Source organism: Mustela lutreola, chromosome 9 (assembly GCF_030435805.1).
Source record: "Mustela lutreola isolate mMusLut2 chromosome 9, mMusLut2.pri, whole genome shotgun sequence".
Classification (NCBI taxonomy): domain Eukaryota; kingdom Metazoa; phylum Chordata; class Mammalia; order Carnivora; family Mustelidae; genus Mustela; species Mustela lutreola.
The window spans coordinates 70,843,118-70,865,440 of NC_081298.1; the positions used below are offsets into that span (position 1 = coordinate 70,843,118).

The 22,323-nt window shown below is 40.3% G+C and overlaps 1 protein-coding gene across 2 annotated transcripts in view; it reads left to right on the forward strand.

The window, feature by feature from the left end:
- The window catches only part of VWA3B (von Willebrand factor A domain containing 3B), a 242,905-nt gene that overhangs the window by 10,279 nt on the left and 210,303 nt on the right, over positions 1 to 22,323 (forward strand). For both annotated transcript variants that reach the window (XR_009344834.1, XM_059134682.1), the window contains exons 3-5: positions 13,660 to 13,754; positions 15,982 to 16,232; positions 17,961 to 18,120. Coding sequence is in view for 1 of the 2 variants with exons in the window: in XM_059134682.1 (XP_058990665.1) it covers positions 13,660 to 13,754; positions 15,982 to 16,232; positions 17,961 to 18,120 (506 nt within the window). In the remaining variant the exon portion in view is untranslated. The remainder of the gene's footprint in view (positions 1 to 13,659; positions 13,755 to 15,981; positions 16,233 to 17,960; positions 18,121 to 22,323) is intronic.

Sequence of the window (22,323 nt, forward strand, 5' to 3'; positions counted from 1 at the left end):
TGTGTATATATACCACATCTTCTTGATCCATTCATCTGTTGATGGACATCTAGGTTCTTTCCATAGTTTGGCTATTGTGGACATTGCTGCTTTAAACATTCGGGTGCACGTGCCCCTTTGGATCACTACGTTTGTATCTTTAGGGTAAATACCCAGTAGTGCAATTGCTGGGTCATAGGGCAGTTCTATTTTCAACATTTTGAGGAACCTCCACAGTGTTTTCCAGAGTGGCTGCACCAGCTTGCATTCCCACCAACAGTGGAGGAGGGTTCCCCTTTCTCCGCATCCTCGCCAGCATCTGTCATTTCCTGACTTGTTGATTTTAGCCATTCTGACTGGTGTGAGGTGATATCTCATTGTGGTTTTGATTTGTATTTCCCTGATGCTGAGTGATATGGAGCACTTTTTCATGTGTCTGTTGGCCATCTGGATGTCTTCTTTGCAGAAATGTCTGTTCATGTCCTCTGCCCTTTTCTTGATTGGATTATTTGTTCTTTGGGTGTTGAGTTTGCTAAGTTCTTTATAGATTTTGGACACTAGTCCTTTATCTGATATGTCGTTTGCAAATATCTTCTTCTATTCTGTCAGTTGTCTTTTGATTTTGTTAACTGTTTCCTTTGCTGTGCAAAAGCTTTTGATCTTGATGAAATCCCAATAGTTCATTTTTGCCCTTGCTTCCCTTGCCTTTGGCGATGTTCCTAGGAAGATGTTGCTGCTGCTGAGGTCGAAGAGGTTGCTGCCCATGTTTTCCTCAAGGATTTTGATGGATTCCTTTCGCACATTGAGGTCCTTCATCCATTTTGAGTCTATTTTTGTGTGTGGTGTAAGGAAATGGTCCAATTTCATTTTTCGGCATGTGGCTGTCCAATTTTCCCAACACCATTTATTGAAGAGGCTGTCTTTTTTCCATTGGACATTCTTTCCTGCTTTGTCGAAGATTATTTGACCATAGAGTTGAGGGTCTATTTCTGGGCTGTCTATTCTGTTCCATTGATCTATGAGTCTGTTTTTGTGCCAGTACCATACTGTCTTGATGATGATAGCTTTGTAATAGAGCTTGAAGTCCGGAATTGTGATGCCACCAACTTTGGCTTTCTTTTTCAATATCCCTTTGGCTATTCGAGGTCTTTTCTGGTTCCATATAAATTTTAGAATTATTTGTTTCATTTTTTTGAATTCTGATCATTTTCTAATTAATTTTTTTCAGTGTTCAGTTTTGAGAGCTCATTATATATTCTAGATATGAGTCCTTTGTCACACATGTGGCTTGCAGGTATATTTTTCTAGTCTGTAGCTTATCTTTTCATTCTCTAAAGAGAGTTTCTCAGAGCAAAAGTTTTAAATTTTGGTGACTTTATTGATTTATCAATATTTTTCTTAATATAGAGCTTACTAATTCTCAAAGACTTTCGTCTATATTTTTACTGAAAGTTTTATAGTTTTACATATTTAGCCCATGATCAGTTTGAGTTATTTCTGTATTAGTTTCATTTTTGGACTGTGGATATCCAGTTGCTCCAGGACCTTTATTTAAAATCAAAATCAAAAGGTTTTTGCACAGTGAATGAAACCATCAACAAAAAGACATTCAGTTAATGTGAGAAGGTATTTGCAAATAATATACCTGATAAAGGCATAATATCTGAAGTATATAAAGAGCTTATGCAATTCAACACAAAAAAACCCCAAACAACCTAGTTTAAAAATGGGAAGGGGACTTGAATAGACATTTTTCCAAAGAAGACATCCAAATAGCTAACAGACCCAGGAAAAGTTGCTTAACATCACTTATCATCAGGGAAATGCAAATCAAAACTAAATGAGGTATCACTGTTAGGGTCCGTAATCAAAGGAGCGAGACTGATACAAAGCAAAGGTCAAGCAAAGCTTTATTTTGACGCAAGCATCGAGAATCAGACTGACCTGTCAGGGCCGTCTCTTGCATAGAGGCGACCCCTCCCAGCCTCACAGACTTTTATAGAGGTAGTTTAGCCGGGCTATACACAGGTGGCCAATGAGATTGCAATACACAGAGAAAACTGCACAGTCATGCTAGGTCTGCCACACACAGGAAAAAACTGCTAGGTAACACACAGGTGGCCAATTGAATTTCAATTTACCCTAGTAGATATATGCGTGCCCCACTGATATGATGTCTTCATCTGGCCTGACCTGCCCTTGTATCTAGGCTTTGCAAGTAAGTTCCTCTGGGGGGGCGGGGTCAATCTAAGTTCACTACAGAAACACAAAATGACTTCCTCTGGCCAACCAGGCCCTTACAATCACCTCATACTTGTCAGGATGGCTAAAAATAAAAAACACAAGAAATAGCAAGTATTGGTGAAGATGTACACTGGTGGTGGGAATGTAAACTGGTGCAGCCACTGTGGAAAACAGTGTAGAGGTTCCTCAAAAAATTAAAATAGAAATACCATATGATCCAGTAATTCCACTATGGGGTATTTACTCAAAGAAAAGGAAAACACCAATTTGAAAAGATTTTCATGCCTAAGTTTATTACAACATTATTTATAATAGCCAAGATATAGAAGCAAACTAAATATCCATAGTTAGACTAATGGATAAGGAAGATGTGGTATATACATAACAATGGACTATTATGGCTCCATAAAAAGGATAAGATCTTACCATTTGCAACAATAAGGATAGACTTAGAGGGTATTATGATAAGTAAGATAAATCAGACTGAGAAGGATAAATACTATGCGATTTTATTCATGTGGAATCTAAAAAACAAATGAGAAAGCAAATGAAAAGCAGAGTCAGACCTATGCAGGGGACCTATGTTGGTTCCCAGAGTTGGGGTGGAGTGGAGGACATAGGATTCCAGTTATGGAATGAATAAGTCAGAGGAATAAAAAGCATAGCAAAGGGAATATAGCCAATGATATTGAAGTAGCATTGTATAGTGACATAGCTACACTTACAAGGAGCATATATTGTTTCATGAAGTTGAGTCACTATGTTATGTACCTGAAACAAATGTAACGTTGTATGTCAGCTGTATGAAAATAAAAAAATGAGATCCCCGGTCAAGATGGCGGAGAAGTAGCAAGCTGAGACTGCTTCAGCTAGCCGGAGATCAGCTAGATAGCTTATCTAAAGATTGCAAACACCTGAAAATCCATCGGCAGATCGAAGAGAAGAAGAACAGCAATTCTGGAAACAGAAAAACAACCACTTTCTGAAAGGTAGGACCGGCGGAGAAGTGAATCCAAAGCGACGGGAAGATAGACCCCGGGGGGAGGGGCCGGCTCCCGGCAAGCGGCGGAGCAACCGCGCACAAAATCAGGACTTTTAAAAGTCTGTTCCGCGGAGGGACATCGCTCCAGAGGCTAAACCGGGGCGAAGCCCACGCGGGGTCAGCGTGGCCTCAGGTCCCGCAGGGTCACAGAAGGATCGGGGGTGTCTGAGTGTCGCAGAGCTTGCGGGTATTGGAACGGGAAAGCCGGCTACAGAGACAGAGCCGACAGTAAGCTCGCAGCTCCGTGTTACCTTGAACCGGTCGCAGGCTCGGTGAGCTCGGAGCGCGGCCAGAGGTCAGGCAGACGGGAGTAACTGGGCGCTGTTCTCTGAGGGCGCACTGAGGAGTGGGGCCCTGGGCTCTCGGCTCCTCCGGGCCGGAGACCAGGAGGCCGCCATTTGTATTCCCGTCCTCTGGAACTCTACGGAAAGCGCTCAGGGAACAAAAGCTCCTGAAAGCAAACCCGAGCGGATTACTCACCCCGGCCCCGGGTAAGGGCGGTGTAATTCCGCCTGGGGCAAAGACACTTGAGAATCACTACACCAGGCCCCTCCCCCAGAAGATCAACAAGAAATCCAGCCGAGACCAAGTTCACCTACCAAGGAGTGCGGTTTCAATACCAAGGAGAGCAGCAGAATTCCAGAGGAGGAGAAAGCCAAGCACGGAACTCATGGCTTTTTTCCTGTGATTTTTTTTAGTCTTGCAGTTAATTTAATTTTTTCTTTTTCATTTTTTTTTTTTTTTCTCGCCTTCGGGTAAAATTTTTTTTTTTTTAACTGTTACCTTTTTCTTTTTTAACGATTTTTTACTAGTTTATCTAATATATATATATATTTTTTTACATTTTTCTTAGGTGTTTTCTTTTTTAAAAAAAATTCTTTTCTTTTTTTTTTTTTTTTTCTTTTTTCTTTCTTCCTTTTTGAACCTCTTTTTATCCCCTTTCTCCCCACTCACGATTTTGGATCTCTTCTAATTTGGCTAAAGCATATTTTCCTGGGGTTGTTGCCACCCTTTTAGTATTTTACTTGCCCCTTCATTTACTCTTATCTGGACAAAATGACAAGACGTAAAAATTCACCACAAAAAAAAGAACAAGAGGCAGTACCGAAGGCTAGGGACCTAATCAATACAGACATCGGTAATATGTCAGATCTAGAGTTCAGAATGACAATTCTCAAGGTTCTAGCCGGGCTCGAAAAAGGCATGGAAGATATTAGAGAAACCCTCTCGAGAGATATAAAAGCCCTTTCTGGAGAAATAAAAGAACTAAAATCTAACCAAGTTGAAATCAAAAAAGCTATTAATGAGGTGCAATCAAAAATGGAGGCTCTCACTGCTAGGATAAATGAGGCAGAAGAAAGAATTAGTGATATAGAAGACCAAATGACAGAGAATAAAGAAGCTGATCAAAAGAGGGACAAACAGCTACTGGACCATGAGGGGAGAATTCGAGAAATAAGTGACACCATAAGACGAAACAACATTAGAATAATTGGGATTCCAGAAGAAGAAGAAAGTGAGAGGGGAGCAGAAGGTATACTGGAGAGAATTATTGGGGAGAATTTCCCCAATATGGCAAAGGGAACAAGCATCAAAATTCAGGAGGTTCAGAGAATGCCCCTCAAAATAAATAAGAATAGGCCCACACCCCGTCACATAATAGTAAAATTTACAAGTCTCAATGACAAAGAGAAAATCCTGAAAGCAGCCCGGGAAAAGAAGTCTGTAACATACAATGGTAAAAATATTAGATTGGCAGCTGACTTATCCACAGAGACCTGGCAGGCCAGAAAGAGCTGGCATGATATTTTCAGAGCACTAAACGAGAAAAACATGCAGCCAAGAATACTATATCCAGCTAGGCTATCATTGAAAATAGAAGGAGAGATTAAAAGCTTCCAGGACAAACAACAACTGAAAGAATTTGCAAATACCAAACCAGCTCTACAGGAAATATTGAAAGGGGTCCTCTAAGCAAAGAGAGAGCCTACAAGTGGTAGATCAGAAAGGAACAGAGACCATATACAGTAACAGTCACCTTACAGGCAATACAATGGCACTAAATTCATATCTCTCAATAGTTACCCTGAATGTGAATGGGCTAAATGCCCCTGTCAAAAGACACAGGGTATCAGAATGGATAAAAAAACAAAACCCATCTATATGTTGCCTCCAAGAAACACATTTTAAGCCCGAAGACACCTCCAGATTTAAAGTGAGGGGGTGGAAAAGAATTTACCATGCTAATGGACATCAGAAGAAAGCAGGAGTGGCAATCCTTATATCAGATCAATTAGATTTTAAGCCAAAGACTGTAATAAGAGATGAGGAAGGACACTATATCATACTCAAAGGGTCTGTCCAACAAGAAGATTTAACAATTTTAAATATCTATGCCCCCAATGTGGGAGCAGCCAACTATATAAACCAATTAATAACAAAATCAAAGAAACACATAAACAACAATACAATAATAGTAGGGGACTTTAATATTCCCCTCACTGAAATGGACAGGTCATCCAAGCAAAAGATCAGCAAGGAAATAAAGGCCTTAAATGACACACTGGACCAGATGGACATCACAGATATATTCAGAATATTTCATCCCAAAGCAACAGAATACACATTCTTCTCTAGTGCACATGGAACATTCTCCAGAATAGATCACATCCTCGGTCCTAAATCAGGACTCAACCGGTATCAAAAGATTGGGATCATTCCCTGCATATTTTCAGACCACAATGCTCTAAAGCTAGAACTCAACCACAAAAGGAAGTTTGGAAAGAACCCAAATACATGGAGACTAAACAGTATCCTTCTAAAGAATGAATGGGTCAACCGGGAAATTAAAGAAGAATTGAAAAAAATCATGGAAACAAATGATAATGAAAATACAACGGTTCAAAATCTGTGGGACACAACAAAGGCAGTCCTGAGAGGAAAATATATAGCGGTACAAGCCTTTCTCAAGAAACAAGAAAGGTCTCAGGTACACAACCTAACCCTACACCTAAAGGAGCTGGAGAAAGAACAAGAAAGAAACCCTAAGCCCAGCAGGAGAAGAGAAATCATAAAGATCAGAGCAGAAATCAATGAAATAGAAACCAAAAAAACAATAGAACAAATCAACGAAACTAGGAGCTGGTTCTTTGAAAGAATTAATAAAATTGATAAACCCCTGGCCCGACTTATCAAAAAGAAAAGAGAAAGGACCCAAATAAATAAAATCATGAATGAAAGAGGAGAGATCACAACTAACACCAAGGAAATACAAACTATTATAAGAACATACTATGAGCAACTCTACGGCAATAAATTTGACAATCTGGAAGAAATGGATGCATTCCTAGAAACATATAAACTACCACAACTGAACCATGAAGAAATAGAAAGCCTGAACAGACCCATAACCAGTAAGGAGATTGAAACAGTCATTAAAAATCTCCAAACAAACAAAAGCCCAGGGCCAGACGGCTTCCCGGGGGAATTCTACCAAACTTTTAAAGAAGAACTAATTCCTATTCTCCTGAAACTGTTCCAAAAAATAGAAATGGAAGGAAAACTTCCAAACTCATTTTATGAGGCCAGCATCACCTTGATCCCAAAACCAGACAAGGATCCCACCAAAAAAGAGAGCTATAGACCGATATCCTTGATGAACACAGATGCGAAAATACTCAACAAAATACTAGCCAATCGGATTCAACAGTACATTAAAAAGATTATTCACCACGACCAAGTGGGATTTATTCCAGGGCTGCAAGGTTGGTTCAACATCCGCAAATCAGTCAATGTGATACAACACATCAATAAAAGTAAGAACAAGAACCATATGATACTCTCAATAGATGCTGAAAAAGCATTTGACAAAGTACAGCATCCCTTCCTGATCAAAACTCTTCAAAGTGTAGGGATAGAGGGCACATACCTCAATATCATCAAAGCCATCTATGAAAAACCCACCGCAAATATCATTCTCAATGGAGAAAAACTGAAAGCTTTTCCGCTAAGGTCAGGAACACGGCAGGGATGTCCATTATCACCACTGCTATTCAACATCGTACTAGAGGTCCTAGCCTCAGCAATCAGACAACAAAAGGAAATTAAAGGCATCCAAATCGGCAAAGAAGAAGTCAAATTATCACTCTTCGCAGATGATATGATACTATATGTGGAAAACCCAAAAGACTCCACTCCAAAACTGCTAGAACTTATACAGGAATTCAGTAAAGTGTCAGGATATAAAATCAATGCACAGAAATCAGTTGCATTTCTCTACACCAACAGCAAGACAGAAGAAAGAGATATTAAGGAGTCAATCCCATTTACAATTGCATCCAAAACCATAAGATACCTAGGAATAAACCTAACCAAAGAGACACAGAATCTATACTCAGAAAACTATAAAGTACTCATGAAAGAAATTGAGGAAGACACAAAGAAATGGAAAAATGTTCCATGCTCCTGGATTGGAAGAATAAATATTGTGAAAATGTCTATGCTACCTAAAGCAATCTACACATTTAATGCAATTCCTATCAAAGTACCATCCATCTTTTTCAAAGAAATGGAACAAATAATTCTAAAATTTATATGGAACCAGAAAAGACCTCGAATAGCCAAAGGGATATTGAAAAAGAAAGCCAACGTTGGTGGCATCACAATTCCGGACTTCAAGCTCTATTACAAAGCTGTCATCATCAAGACAGCATGGTACTGGCACAAAAACAGACACATAGATCAATGGAACAGAATAGAGAGCCCAGAAATAGACCCTCAACTCTATGGTCAACTAATCTTCGACAAAGCAGGAAAGAATGTCCAATGGAAAAAAGACAGCCTTTTCAATAAATGGTGCTGGGAAAATTGGACAGCCACATGCAGAAAAATGAAATTGGACCATTTCCTTACACCACACACAAAAATAGACTCAAAATGGATGAAGGACCTCAATGTACGAAAGGAATCCATCAAAATCCTTGAGGAGAACACGGGCAGCAACCTCTTCGACCTCTGCCGCAGCAACATCTTCCTAGGAACAACGCAAAAGGCAAGGGAAGCAAGGGAAAAAATGAACTACTGGGATTTCATCAAGATCAAAAGCTTTTGCACAGCAAAGGAAACAGTTAACAAAATCAAAAGACAACTGACAGAATGGGAGAAGATATTTGCAAACGACATATCAGATAAAGGACTAGTGTCCAGAATCTATAAAGAACTTAGCAAACTCAACACCCAAAGAACAAATAATCCAATCAAGAAATGGGCAGAAGACATGAACAGACATTTCTGCAAAGAAGACATCCAGATGGCGAACAGACACATGAAAAAGTGCTCCATATCACTCGGCATCAGGGAAATACAAATCAAAACCACAATGAGATATCACCTCACACCAGTCAGAATGGCTAAAATCAACAAGTCAGGAAATGACAGATGCTGGCGAGGATGCGGAGAAAGGGGAACCCTCCTACACTGTTGGTGGGAATGCAAGCTGGTGCAGCCACTCTGGAAAACAGCATGGAGGTTCCTCAAAATGTTGAAAATAGAACTGCCCTATGACCCAGCAATTGCACTATTGGGTATTTACCCTAAAGATACAAATGTAGTGATCCAAAGGGACACATGCACCCGAATGTTTATAGCAGCAATGTCCACAATAGCCAAACTATGGAAAGAACCTAGATGTCCATCAACAGATGAATGGATCAAGAAGATGTGGTATATATACACAATGGAATACTATGCAGCCATCAAAAGAAATGAAATCTTGCCATTTGCAACAACATGGATGGAACTAGAGCGTATCATGCTTAGCGAAATAAGTCAAGCAGAGAAAGACAACTATCATATGATCTCCCTGATATGAGGAAGTGGTGATGCAACATGGAGGCTTAAGTGGGTAGAAGAATAAATGAAACAAGATGGGATTGGGAGGGAGACAAACCATAAGTGACTCTTAATCTCACAAAACAAACTGAGGGTTGCCGGGGGGAGGGGGTTGGGGAGAAGGGGGTGGGATTATGGACATTGGGGAGGGTATGTGATTTGGTGAGTGCTGTGAAGTGTGTAAACCTGGTGATTCACAGACCTGGGGATAAAAATATATGTATATAAAAAATATATGTTTATAAAAAATTAAAAAAAAAAAAAAAAAAAAAACAAAAACAAAAACAAAAAAAACAAAAAGGGAAGGGAACTAGAACTCCTGACATACATACTCCACTGGAAGAATGCTTCTGTAATTTGTGCTTATTTGTTTGCTGAGGATGTGTTAGAATTCTTTTGAGCTAGCTATTTAATCAAAAATTCTACCCCTGTATTAACTAGATTCAGCCAAAGAACTTCTTACTCCAAAGTCAAACTTAAATCTGAAGTTCTTTCCACTTCCTCTTTATAGAACTTTACAACATTGACCAGTTTCATAGTTCTTCATCTTAGAGATTACTTAAATTACAAAGTGCTTACACATTTATGAGCCTTTCTTTAAGAATAGCCTATAAAATAAATTTTGTCTGTGAGCACATTTTTAAGTGCGCAAACTAGCAGTAAAACCAGGAGTATGGTTTTGTTTTGTTTTGTTTTTGTCTTTCATGTTCATGTTTCTGATCTTTAACCCCTTTCAAAAATAAATGTGGTCAAAATAAAACCATAAATATCTAGAAGCTAAGTCCTGAAATAAATTAGATGGGCCCCCGAGGCCATCATGCTTCTACTGTAAAAAAAAAAAAAAAAAAAAAAAGAAAATAAAAAAATGAAATAATAAAATCAAAGACTGTCCTTGTTGTTTTGAATTGCTTTTGCATCTTTGTTAAAAATTAGGTGGTTGTAGTTGTATGGGGCTATTTCTGGGTTCTCTATTTTGTTTTATTTTTCTGTGTGTCTGTTTCTACTAATACCATATAGTCTAGATTACTGTAACTGTGTAATGTCTTGAAATAGGCAGACTGATTACTCTACTTCAGTCTTTTTCAAAATTGTTTTAGGTATGGGGCTCCTGAGTGGCTCAGTGGGTTAGGCCTCTGCCTTCGGCTCAGGTCATGATCTCAGGGCCTTGGGATCAAGTCCGCATTGGGAGGTCTCTGCTCCACAGGGAGCCTGCTTCCTCCCCCTCTCTCTCTCTGCCTGCCTCTGCCTACTTGTGATCTCTCTCTGTCAAATAATAAATAAATAAAATACATATTAAAAAAAATTGTTTTAGGTATAGTTTCTTCACCTTTTCATATAAATTTTAGAATAAACATGACTGTCTACAAAAATATTGCTGGGATTTTGATTGAAATTGCATTAAACCTGTATATCAATTTAAGTAGAATTGACATATTTACTATGTTGAGCCTTCCATCCATAAATATTAAATATTTTCCATCTATTTACATCTCTGATTTATCAGCTACTTTAATTTTCAATTACATGTGCTAGCTAGAACTTTCAGTACTATGTTGAACAACTGTAGTGAGAGTAGACATCTTTACCCCATATCAGATCTTTGGGGAAAGTTTCAGTCTCTTACCACTAAGTATAATATTAGCTGTACGTTTTTTATAGAATTAAAAAAATCAAGTTGAGGAAGGTCTCTCATATTCCTAATGTACTGAGAATTTTTACCATGAATTGGTATTGAATCTTTCTGTGTCAATTGAAAGTATCATGTGATTTTTTTTCTTCCCTAGCCTTTTAATTTGATTGATTATACTGATTGGTTTTTGGATATTGAGCCAATATAGCTAATCATTTTTACATATGTAATCATGAAGGGTATTAGTTTTCTCTTATTTTAGTACTGCCTTAGTCTGGTTTTGGTATCAGGGTAATATTGGCTTCATAGAACAAGTTGGGAAATGTTCCCTTGTCTTCTGTTTTCTGGAAAATGCTATGTAGAATTTTAATTATTTCTTATATGTTCAGTAGAGTTCTCCAGAGAACTTCTCTATGCCTGGGGATTTCTGTTTGAGAAGTTTTTAATTATAAATTCATTTCCTTATTAGGTATGCTGCATTTCATATTAAGAAAGTTGTGGTAGTTTGTGTTTTTTTGTGGGATTTGTTCATTTCATCTAAGTTGTCTACTATATGTGTGTGGAGTTCATTATAGTATTCCATTATTCTTCTGATGTCTGAGAGGTCTTTTTTTTTTTTTTCCTGTTTCATTCCTGATACCAATAACTCATGTCTTCTCTCCTTTTCTTTTGTCAATTTTATTAATCTTATTAACATACCAACTTTTTATTTAATTGATTTTCTTTATTGCTTTTCTGTGTTTAACTTTCCTGATTTCTGCTTTGGTGTTTATCATATATTTCCTTCTACTTTGGATTTGTTTTTTCTATTTTTTTACTTTTTTTATATGGGAACTTAGATTATTGATTTGAGACTTTTCATTTCTTCTTATATAAGCATTTAGTGCTAGAAATTTCCCTCCTGGCAGTGTTCTTCACATTTTTAATAGGCTGTATTATCTTTTTCTTTCAGTTTAAAGTATTTTTTAAAATTTCTGTGGTACTTCCTCTTTGACCCATGGATTTTTTCAGAAGCATGTTATTTAGTTTCCAAGAATTTAGACATTTTCTTGTTATCTTTTTGTTACTGATTTGTAGTTTGTTTCTGTTGTGGAGAGAACATACTCTGTTTGGTTTTAGTTTAAAAAAAAATTTTTTTTAATAGCCATGGATATGATTGGTCTTGGTATATATTCTGTGCTTGTAAAAGAATGCATATTCTTCTGTTGTTGTGTATATTTTCCTATAAATGTCAATTAAATCTTGTTTGTTGATGGTGTTGAGTATCCTTGCTGATTTTTTGTCTAGCCATTCTGTCAGCTGTTGAGAGAGCCGTATTGAAATCTCCAATTATAATTGTGAGCTTGTCTTTTTTCCTTTCAGTCCCATCAGTTTTTGCTTAAGATATTTGCAGTCTTTTGTTTGATGATACACTTTTAGGATTGCTGTGTCTTCCTGGTGGGTTGACACTTGAATTTATATAATGTTCTGCTCTGTCCCTAGTAATATTCTTTGCTCTTTACTTTACTTTTCTGATATTAATATAGTCAATCTGCTTTCATTTTGTTTCATACTTAAATGACATCTTTTTCATTCTTATGCTTTTAGCTTATATATGTCTTAATGTTTGAGGCAAGTTTCTTGAAGATACCCTATTGTTGGGTCATTATTTATTTATTTATTTTTAAAGATTATATTTGTTTATTTGAGAGAGAGAGAGCATGAGAGGGAGGAGGGTGAGAGGGAGAAGCAGACTCCCTGCTGGGCAGGGAGCCTGATGTGGGACTCGATCCTGGGACTCTAGGATCATGATCTGAGCCAAAGGCAGTCGCTCAACCACCTGAGCCACCCAGGTGCCATGGGTCATTATTTTAAATCCTCTTTGCAAATCACTAGTTTTTTCTCTCTTTCTAAATTTATTTATTGAGTTTTTATTTTAATTCCAGTACAGAGTTGTATTAGTGTTAGGTGTATAATATAGTGATTTGACAATTCCTTACATCACCTGGTGTTCATCATGACAAGTTCACTCCTTAATCCCCATCACCTATTTCACTCATCCCCCTACCCACCTACCCTCTGATAATCACCAGTTTGTTCTCTATGGTTAAGAGTCTTTTCTTCCCCCCATTTTTTTCCACTCGTTTGTTTTTTAAATCCTTCATATGAGTGAAATCACATGACATTCAGCCATAAAAAAGAATGAAATCTTGCCATTTGCAATGATGGAACTACAGAGTATAATGTTAAGTGAAATAAGTCAGAGAAAGCCAATCACTATCTTTTTATTCTTGTACTCAGGCCCTTTACATTTAATGTAATTATTAATTTGTTAAGGCTTAGACTGTGTATTGCCTTTTTGACCTTTGCCTTAATCATCGTGGACAAAAGAACCAGGAGACTAAGAAACAAACCTTGTTTTTCCTCCCCATGCATTCATGCATTAAAGAATTATGCATATCAAAAATAGTTAACTTATAACACCTAGAAACACTTCATTATTTAAGACAGAATACCAAGTATCATGGATTTTTTTTTTTCTACATGCAAGGACTTTATTAACATTATTATTATTTTTTTTTAATTTTTTTATTTTTTATAAACATATATTTTTATCCCCAGGGGTACAGGTCTGTGAATCACCAGGTTTACACACTTCACAGCACTCACCAAATCACATGCCCTCCCCAATGTCCATAATCCCAACCCCTTCTCCCAAGTATCATGGATTTTTGCTGTCACTGGAGATATAATTCAAATGGTATCAGAGAAGAAAATTTTGAAATAAAAATAAGAAATGTTGATGATGCATCATTTGGACTACTTTTTCTTTTTTTTTCTGAGTCGTTCTTAGTTTTTTTTTTTTCTTTGACTACTTTTCTTTATAAAAATGCAGATTATGTAACTTCTCTGGGGAGACCTGTGGCTTCCCGATATGCTGATGGCCTGTTTCCACAGTTCTACAGACCCGAAGATGGCAGAGTATACAACGTAAGTCACAGTGCTCTTGATGGACAGGCCTTATGACGTGCTTCTAGGTCTGGGAGTGGCCTATGTGAGGAGGCACACACTGCTTTCTATTGATGCAGTGGAGCAAGGCCTTAGCAGGGCTGGAGGCTTTCTTGTGACAGCGTGAGAGTGCTGAAAGTTATAGCTTAGGACCTGGGAAGGGAAGCACTTGACCTCTTAGATGAGTGCATGAAGCTGTTGACCAGAAAGTAAAAACCTTTGCATATAAGTACTTTGTTTTGCCTTGAAAATAAAGAAGAAAGAGTAGTATGACTGAGGTTAGCAGACAGGCAAGGGTAGCTGCTGACCTGACAAATGCACTGGGAATAGAGGGCCACTTTTGCAGGTAGTCGTGAACAGAGCAAAAGGCACCTATTCCTGGAGTCCTTCATTCCAGCAATGCAGCATGTGACTTATGTACCCCCATAACGTGTCTGGCCTTGTGCACACCCTGGCCCACCACAGGAGCTCACAGATTCGCTTGTCCCATCATGTCACTTTATGGATATTTGTTCATGTCAGTGCATGTCTGTGTACCTCCTGGACTGTTACTAATTCTTCTTTTTTTTTTTTTTAAGGTTTTATTTATTTATTTGACAGAGAGACACACAGCAAGAGAGGGAACATAAGCAGGGGGAGTGAGAGAGGGAGAAGCAGGCTTCCCACTGAGCTGGGAGCCTGATGCAGGGGCTCAATTTCAAGACCCTGGGATCATGACCTGAGCTGAAGGCCGACATTTAATGACTGAGCCACCGAGGTGCCTCTGTTATTTCTTAATGTTTAAAAAGTTCAGGGGTACCTGGTTGGGTCAGTTGGTAGAACATGTGATTCGTCATCTTAGGATTCTAAGTTCAAGCCCTACGTTGGGTGTAGAAATGACTTAAAAATTCAAATCTTAAAAAAAAAAAGTTTGAATTACTTTTTGAACTTAGCCCGGTTCTAAGCAATAATATCCATAGTATCTTGAGTTTGGTGTGCTGTATATATTTTTTACCTGAACTACATGGAAATCAGTACAGAACTATCGAAAACATCCATCTTTGCCATCTGACGACCTCCACAGCTCCTGTGACATGGTCCCACACTTGTTTCTGTGCTGTTGTAGAAAGTTTAATAAGTGCTGTGGATACCAGCAAGAGATTTAGGAATTTTGCCTTTAGCAGCCATGACAAGCAACAGGAGGGGGTGCCGGAGCCTGAGGAATAAGCTGAAGAGAGGCAGGGGATAGAGAAGGAAAGCAGTTTAAGGCGGAGGGAATGGCCCGAACCAAGGCATGAAAATGTGGAGTTATGTGGTATGTTCAGAAAACACATTTTCCTTAACAGTTCAGGTATTTAGGGGGTTATTCTGAGGGTTGTTAAAGTAAGAGATAAGTACCAGATCTTCCAAACTTTGATTCTTCACAGAAGAGGGCACATTTTTTTTCGTACTCCTTTTCTATATCTCCTGCCTCCCTACTCCCTGCACAGTTGTGCTAGATCTGTGTGACTGATGGTTTGTTTGTGTATGAGAAACTGCCTGCAAGCCTCTGTCACCTTTCAGTGACAGCCTCTGGTGGTATTGGTAGCAGCTGTGAGTGCTGAAGTGATCCAGGTTGGGGGAGCTTGGCCTGGGAGACAAGAGGATACAGGGCACAGGTTGGGAGCAGGAGGGTGAGTCACGGTGGCATCCCTTAGAGGAAGCCAGGCAGATGTGCTGGCATGTCTAGAAGCATTTTCAGAAATATTTTTGGCATGTTGTCCTTAGGAAAACTTTAGTGAGACTTTATTTTTTCCCCCATCTGCCTTTGCTGATCTCTCTTTTCTTCTGCCTAATTCCTTGGAAGTTCTTTTCTTCTACCTAATTCCCTAAAATGTTCCCTGGACATTTGCTGGTGAAGATAATTCTATAATTATAAAGATAAAATGTTATTTAGAAACACCTTTTTTTTTTCTTTAAGATTACTCTATTTTGAATAGATCACATCATCATCATTTCTTCTGTGGGGAATCATCCAAAGGGTTTCTTAGTTGAAAGATTGGAACAATTCCTCATGGATTATGTGGGGTTTAGAGGATCATCTACAACATGCTCAGTTCTTGATGGCAGAGGCCATGAATCAGTGGGCCCTGTTGTTCCTGGCTGCATGATAGTTCAGATGACATATGTTGGTGTGTTTTTGTTCTGTTTCTTTTTTCTTTTCTTTTTTTCTGCTTTGATTTTCATTAAGTTGACAGCTAAATCAGAACTGATCTATCAGTTTGTGGAACATTTAACACAAGCTGTGGAGAGTTACAAGCAGCGGATGGACTGGCTCACCAGCAGAAGCCGGCAGATTTTTGGCGTCATCTTGGAACAGTGCATTACCATAGTGCTGGATTTGGGCGGCATGCTGGAGGAGGAGCGTAATCTGTGCCAAGATGCTTTAACAATGGTCCTCCAGGAGCAGGTGGCTCACATAGCCAAGTTTAATATCATACGGTGAGTTCCCACTGGATGGGGATATGTCAGTGAAACTTCGTAAGGAGTTTTCATATATTTGAAGATTTTTTTTTTTTAAGATTTTATTTATTTATTTGACAGAGAGAGATCACAAGTAGAGAGACAGGCAGAGAGAGAGAGAGGAGGAAGCAGGCTCCCTGCTGAGCAGAGAGCCTGATGCGGGACTTGATCCCAGGACCCTGAGATCATGACCTGAGCCGAAGGCAGCGGCTTAACCCACTGAGCCACCCAGGCGCCCAGTTTTCATATATTTGAAGTGAAGTAACATATCTTTGGGGAGGGAGGAGGTATTATCTTGTCATTTCCTAGAATATATAATTCCAGCAGAGGATCCACAGTGAAAACTTGTATCTGCTTTGCTTAGTTTTCAAATTGGAAGAGATTTAGAAACATACTTTTCTTCAGTGCATGGCAAGATAAAAATATGAGAATAGGAATTACACTGGATGTATACTTAAGACCACAGAAATCTCTGTGGTCTTTTTAGATTTTAGCCTGAATAATGAATTCAGCCTTGTCACAGATATCTCTGTTTTTCTTGTGACTCCCCTGTAAATTGACCCCCTTAATAGAACAGCAGGTGGCCAGCTTTATAGAATTTCCATATTTCAGAGTCTTCACAGTCAGTTACTATGGATTCTTGGATTCAAGAGAATTTAGGCTCAAAGGCCAACTTCTCACATGGAACAGTGGCTGTACCTTCCTGACAGGAAAAATCTGGATGAAGGGGACATCTGCCTACTTGAGTTTTTCTTTTGAAGAAAATATTTTCAGCTAAACAGATGACATCTTTGGGGATGTTGCCTAATTGTGTTCTAGCCCAGATTTCTATTTCTGTTGCAGATCTATTACTGAAGGAATCAAGTCTTAAGTCTGCAATGCGTTAGCTTTCTTGGAAATCTATGCTGTAGCATTTAGGCCACTCAGCCAGATTTCTACCCAGAGGGGCCACATAGAGGTGACATACGTGTGAGGCAGCCTCTGTCTCAGGGCGGTTTATGAGGGACAGCTCGGGCTGGTTCAATAGTCCATGATCCATATAATTCTTAAAATTATGTATGCATATGTTACTTATATAATTTGTTCAACTACAAACACAGAGATAAATAGATTCAAATGACTCTTCTTTCTTGGGGGGATTCCATCACAGCTTTCTAAGTCCCAACTACATGGTTTGATCAAACATTCCCAGGATTTAAAAACTAAAGTTTTGCTGAACTCAATACTATTTTTGATCTGGAAGGGGTAACTGATGGGAATTTGGAATGATGAAAACAGTGTCTTAATAGAATTAGAAATAAAATTTTAGAGTAATAAAATTGGTGCTGATTTACAAATCTTAATGCTATGAATCCTTATAAATTTACTCTTAATGGAAGATAGTTGTATATAAACCTGCCTGTTCATGAAAATCATTCCCTCAGTAATTTTATTGGTGGCCGTTAATGTTTACGCTTTTGAGATTGTTTAATTTTCCTGTACACATTGTCTTTCCCAGTCAGTACAGCTCATGGGAGGTAAGGGTGCTTTGGAGACCACTCTTAAATGCTTGCCAGATGTATTGGTAACTTTCAGAGGGCCAGGAACTGTGTTTTCTTTCATTCAGCTCTGGTGGTGGTAAGTGGCTTGCTGCTCGCACCTCCGAGACTGAGGGCTGACAGCTAGGTTGCCCACTGCCCCTGTGACATCCTGTGTGATTCCTTTCAGGGTTTCCCAGCGGCCTGTGAAATGGCAGGAAAATGCTGTTCCTGTGACAGAGCAGTCCATAGCTGCTGCCATCAGTTGGGTTGAGAAAGTGCCTTTTGAGCTGGCCGTGAGCCAGGCTAGCTGCCTCGACACTCTGCTGGAAGCTGGGAACGACCAAACGGTAAGTGTGCACCCTGTGATCCTGGTCACATCGGTGGCTTCCACTTTCTCTCTCCACACCCAGTACCCCCATACTGCCTTTCAGCTGACCTGGGTGCCTTTCAGCAGCATCCCACGGAGACCACATCACTGGCATCAAAGAGCCCTGAAAGTCTCAGTCCTCCTCACCTCTGAATTTTGGAACCAATTGAGAAATTGGTGATAGGCCCCAGGTGGAGATCAAAATGGCAGCTTTGGTGATGGCAGAGCTGGAGCAACCAAAATGAGACCCCCTAACCCTGCCCCCTGAGCTTGGCGGGGCTCCCTCTGGGTGATTAGGGCACGGAGTCGACCCCCATTTAGGCAGTGCCCACAGAGCCACTGAGCTCACAGCCACTGAACAGTGAGGCAGGACAGGGATTTCAACACAGTTGTGTTATGTCTCTCATATTTTTGTTCTGTCCTTGTTCTCCTGACAGTTAGCTAAATCAATGCATCTCTTATGGGACAGAGAGGTTGGGAGATTCTTTGTGGAATCCTGAGGTCAAGGAAATAGGGATTCCCCACATCTACGTTCTGAATCTCTCCCAGTTCCTCCTCTTCACAAATGGATCTGTTATGTGCTTTCCAAGGTGAAGTATATCCATATAGAGGCATCATCTGTTTTTGAATATTAATGCACTCACATGTGCCTTTTTGATGGGCCCTTTTGGACATAAAGCTTTACCTGGAAGAAGTGCTGAAATGGTGGTGGTTTATGTCCTGTTAGCCACAAGGGTGTGTGTTTTTGTGATTGATTCTAAGGATATGACTTGAAGGGAGTGGCAGGCTTGTGGGGAAGGGCTCTGGGTAGGTGGGGTCCTTTGGGCAGCCTTGGCTTCCCAGGTAGAGATAGATCTGCTTTCCTTTGGGATACAGATACTTAACTACTACTTATGGATTGATATGAGTGAATACTTAATTACTTCTTCTGCTCTGGACTCCTGTGATTCTGTAGTTTTCGAGCTTTACTCTGCTACATTAAGTCCTTTCTTGGGCAAGCAGGCCATGTGCTGGTACCTTGAAAGGGTAGCCCTTACAGGTCACCGGCCTGTTTATTGATACTGAGGAGGATGGTTTAAAATTGGAAATGCATTGTTTATCCTTTCGAAGCCAGAGGAACAAATGGTTCCCATTAAAGAACAAAATAGAAGCTACTTTGTTCTTTGGCCTTTCAAGTTTGTTTTAACATCTGTAAAATTTCAATTGTCTGGACACTATAATAAGCATTCAAGAAATGGAACATTACACAGGCTCTTGGGTGAGTGTGTGTGTGCACGTGCGCATGCCTGCATGTACGTACACACACACACACACACACACACACGCTCACACGGGTGTTCTGTTTCTTTGTTCACCTAACTACCTTGGTCATAGCTGACTCTGGTGACCTGTCATGACTTGAAGATTTCCCAATGACCTTTGATTTTTCTATTTACTTTCCTCTGGTTTGTGCTTCTCCTTTCTTGGATTCATCCCCAGCCCAGCAAGTCCTACAGAAGAGGAAGAACCCAGAAAGAGATTAATAGGCACTGATTATCAAATGCTACTTAAAAAGTCCTGAGAAGACTCTGGAGTATGGCAAATATAAAACATACTCAGACCACTGAATTCTTCCTCCTAGAGCTTTATCTGGATGTGGTCTATGGGAACCTTCTAGTAACTGCAACTGCCTCCTATATAAAAGTGCTATACCCCATGTTTTGTGAAGTCCAGGGGGTAGGCAGAGGAATGGGTTCCCCTAATGGGTTGCCCCTCTGCTCTGTGCCTCATATCCACCCCACTGAGTTTCAGATTGATTCATGTAGCTGGTTTTTTCTATAACCAGAAAAGATACAAGGCTTAAGAAACTTTTGAACAGTAAATCTAGATACCCAGACTTTTGCCACTGATGATAACCTGCTTTGGATTAGCATCTCCCAAGAGTGAATCCTGAGAAGAACGAAGAGAGTGGCTGTTGTTTTGTGTTCAAAGATTAACATGGAAGTTGGGCTTTTCTATCTGATTCACATGAAGAGTGAGGGCTGACTGATGGCATTTGGTGAGGGTAAAGGAGGATCCTCAGAGGCTCTTGGCCTCTTTCAGAACTGGGCTTTGTTCCCATAGTCGGGCCAGAAGACCAAACATGCAGGGATGACTGAGGGTGAGCCTTTGAATCTAGAGGAAGCCAGGCAAGGTGGAGTTTACCTGAATCTCAGCTCTGATGGCAGCACGTGGAGAGCACTATTGATGGATGAGGTATTCTGTTGGCTCCTGTGCAAAAGGGTCTGGCTCATGGGAAGGGCAGCATGTGGGGTACTGAGGCAATTTCTGATGTTTTTAAAAGGGCTGGCCTTGTCCTCAGAGTCCAGGGTATGCTGTCGAGCCCAGGCTTTCTGCTCTGCACTATTTTCTGTCCCAGTGTGCATTTTGGGGATGTTGGTAGTTTCCCTGGCCTTAATGAGGAGGGGTGTTTGCCAGGAGGCCCTGGAAAGGCCTGCTGATCCAGGATGGGAGGGCTTGTTTGGAAAGAGAAGGCTGGTTATTCAAAGCCTGATTCCTAGCTGCCTAAGAAGGCTAACTGAGGGGGCTTGCCTTCTGCTTTCAGCAGAAGGCTACCTGCCCAAAGGGTACCTGTGTAGTTCTTGCCTCTCTTCTGTCTGGCTGATAGGGATACATTTGTTTACTTTAAAAAAGTATCTTCTTCACTGGGGGAGTAAATGGGTGAATTAGAGCCAGACCCCTATGATTCCATAAGGAACCTTCACCACTGGACAGTAAACTGAAGGGCTGACCGTACCAGTCACAAGCATGGCTGTGGTTCCGCCAGGCATCAGATCTTTTCACCTTTGTGTCCCTAGAAATGGCGGTGCCTGGCAAGGGCTCAGTAAATGTTTGTTGAAGATTGAAGGAGTGGGAAAGAAGTACTGTTGATATTGTTGAAATTGGGGCTAGATGTGGGTTCGAGAAATTCCCATTCCCCTTGCTATGGTACAGATTTGGGTTTTTTTAATTGAAAGGCGGTAGTCTGCATGGAACCAGGCAGGTGAATTTGCTAAGCCTTGTATGACTTCTGTGGGGATAGTGGTTGGAGACAGGAACCCCGAAACCTGGCAGGCCAGAAAGTTGTTGGTGGTCGAGAGTGTTAGGAGGAATTGGAGAACTGAGTTGGATTAACATCAGAAGGGCAGTTACCACCATGGGGTAGGGGGATCAGAAATCAAAATGGGCTGAATAAGGAAAGGGCTACCACAGGTACAGGAAAGATCTGGAAGTCAGATCCAAGGTCTGGAGTTGGTCAAAACTGTTCAAACAGTCAAAGTTGTATGAAGAACAAGACAGAATTTTGCTAGGCCTCTCACTGCCGTTCTGGGTGACTTACTTTCATTTGACTTTGATTCTTGCAGAGTGGAGGTTTTGACAGCCCGAGACTTCTGACAGGCCACAACAGAGGACAGTCAGGGCGGAAGCAGCCATTCCCAGTCTGGTTCTTCTTTTCCCCCAAACCTGTGTCTGAGAAGATGTCATGGCCCCTTTGGCTGGGCTGAGTGCAGGCTGCCGGGGGCAGCTGCAGAGCAAATGGCCCAGAAAGAATAAGGCATTTCAAGTGGAAACAAACGCTCTACCCCCCTTTACGTAAAGTGTCAAGAGTTTTTGACTTCCAGTACAGTAGCTGAATGAACCCCAAGTATTTTCTAGATCTTGTGTTAACAAATTCAGTACAAATTAGCATTTAGGGAAAAATGCTGATCAGTGAGAAAGCTGCTCCTGGTCTGGCTGCTGCTGCTGATCGATCCTCAAGACTGGCCCTTGCCCCGAGTTGCTCAGAGGTACTGGGTCAGGGGAGAGGATTCCTTTGAGGACAGTTCCCCTGAAACCATACCACTTCACCCGGGTTTTAGTCAGTGACATTGATACCAGGGACTAGGAGCCTTGGATGGTGTGACAGCCAAGAAAGTGAAAAGAGTGCCTGTCTCTGGCTACCTTCCTATCCCATGATCTTGCTTGTACAGTTTTGGGATTCACATCCATTTCTTTCCTTTCCTTTCTTTTTCTTTTTTAAGATTTTATTTATTTGAGAGAGAGAGAGAGTGCATGAGAGAACTCAAGCCAAGGGGAAAGCAGAGGGAGAAGTAGACTCCCCATAGGGGCTCTCCCATTAGGGAGCCCCGTGTGGGACTTGATCCCAGGACTCTAGGATCATGAC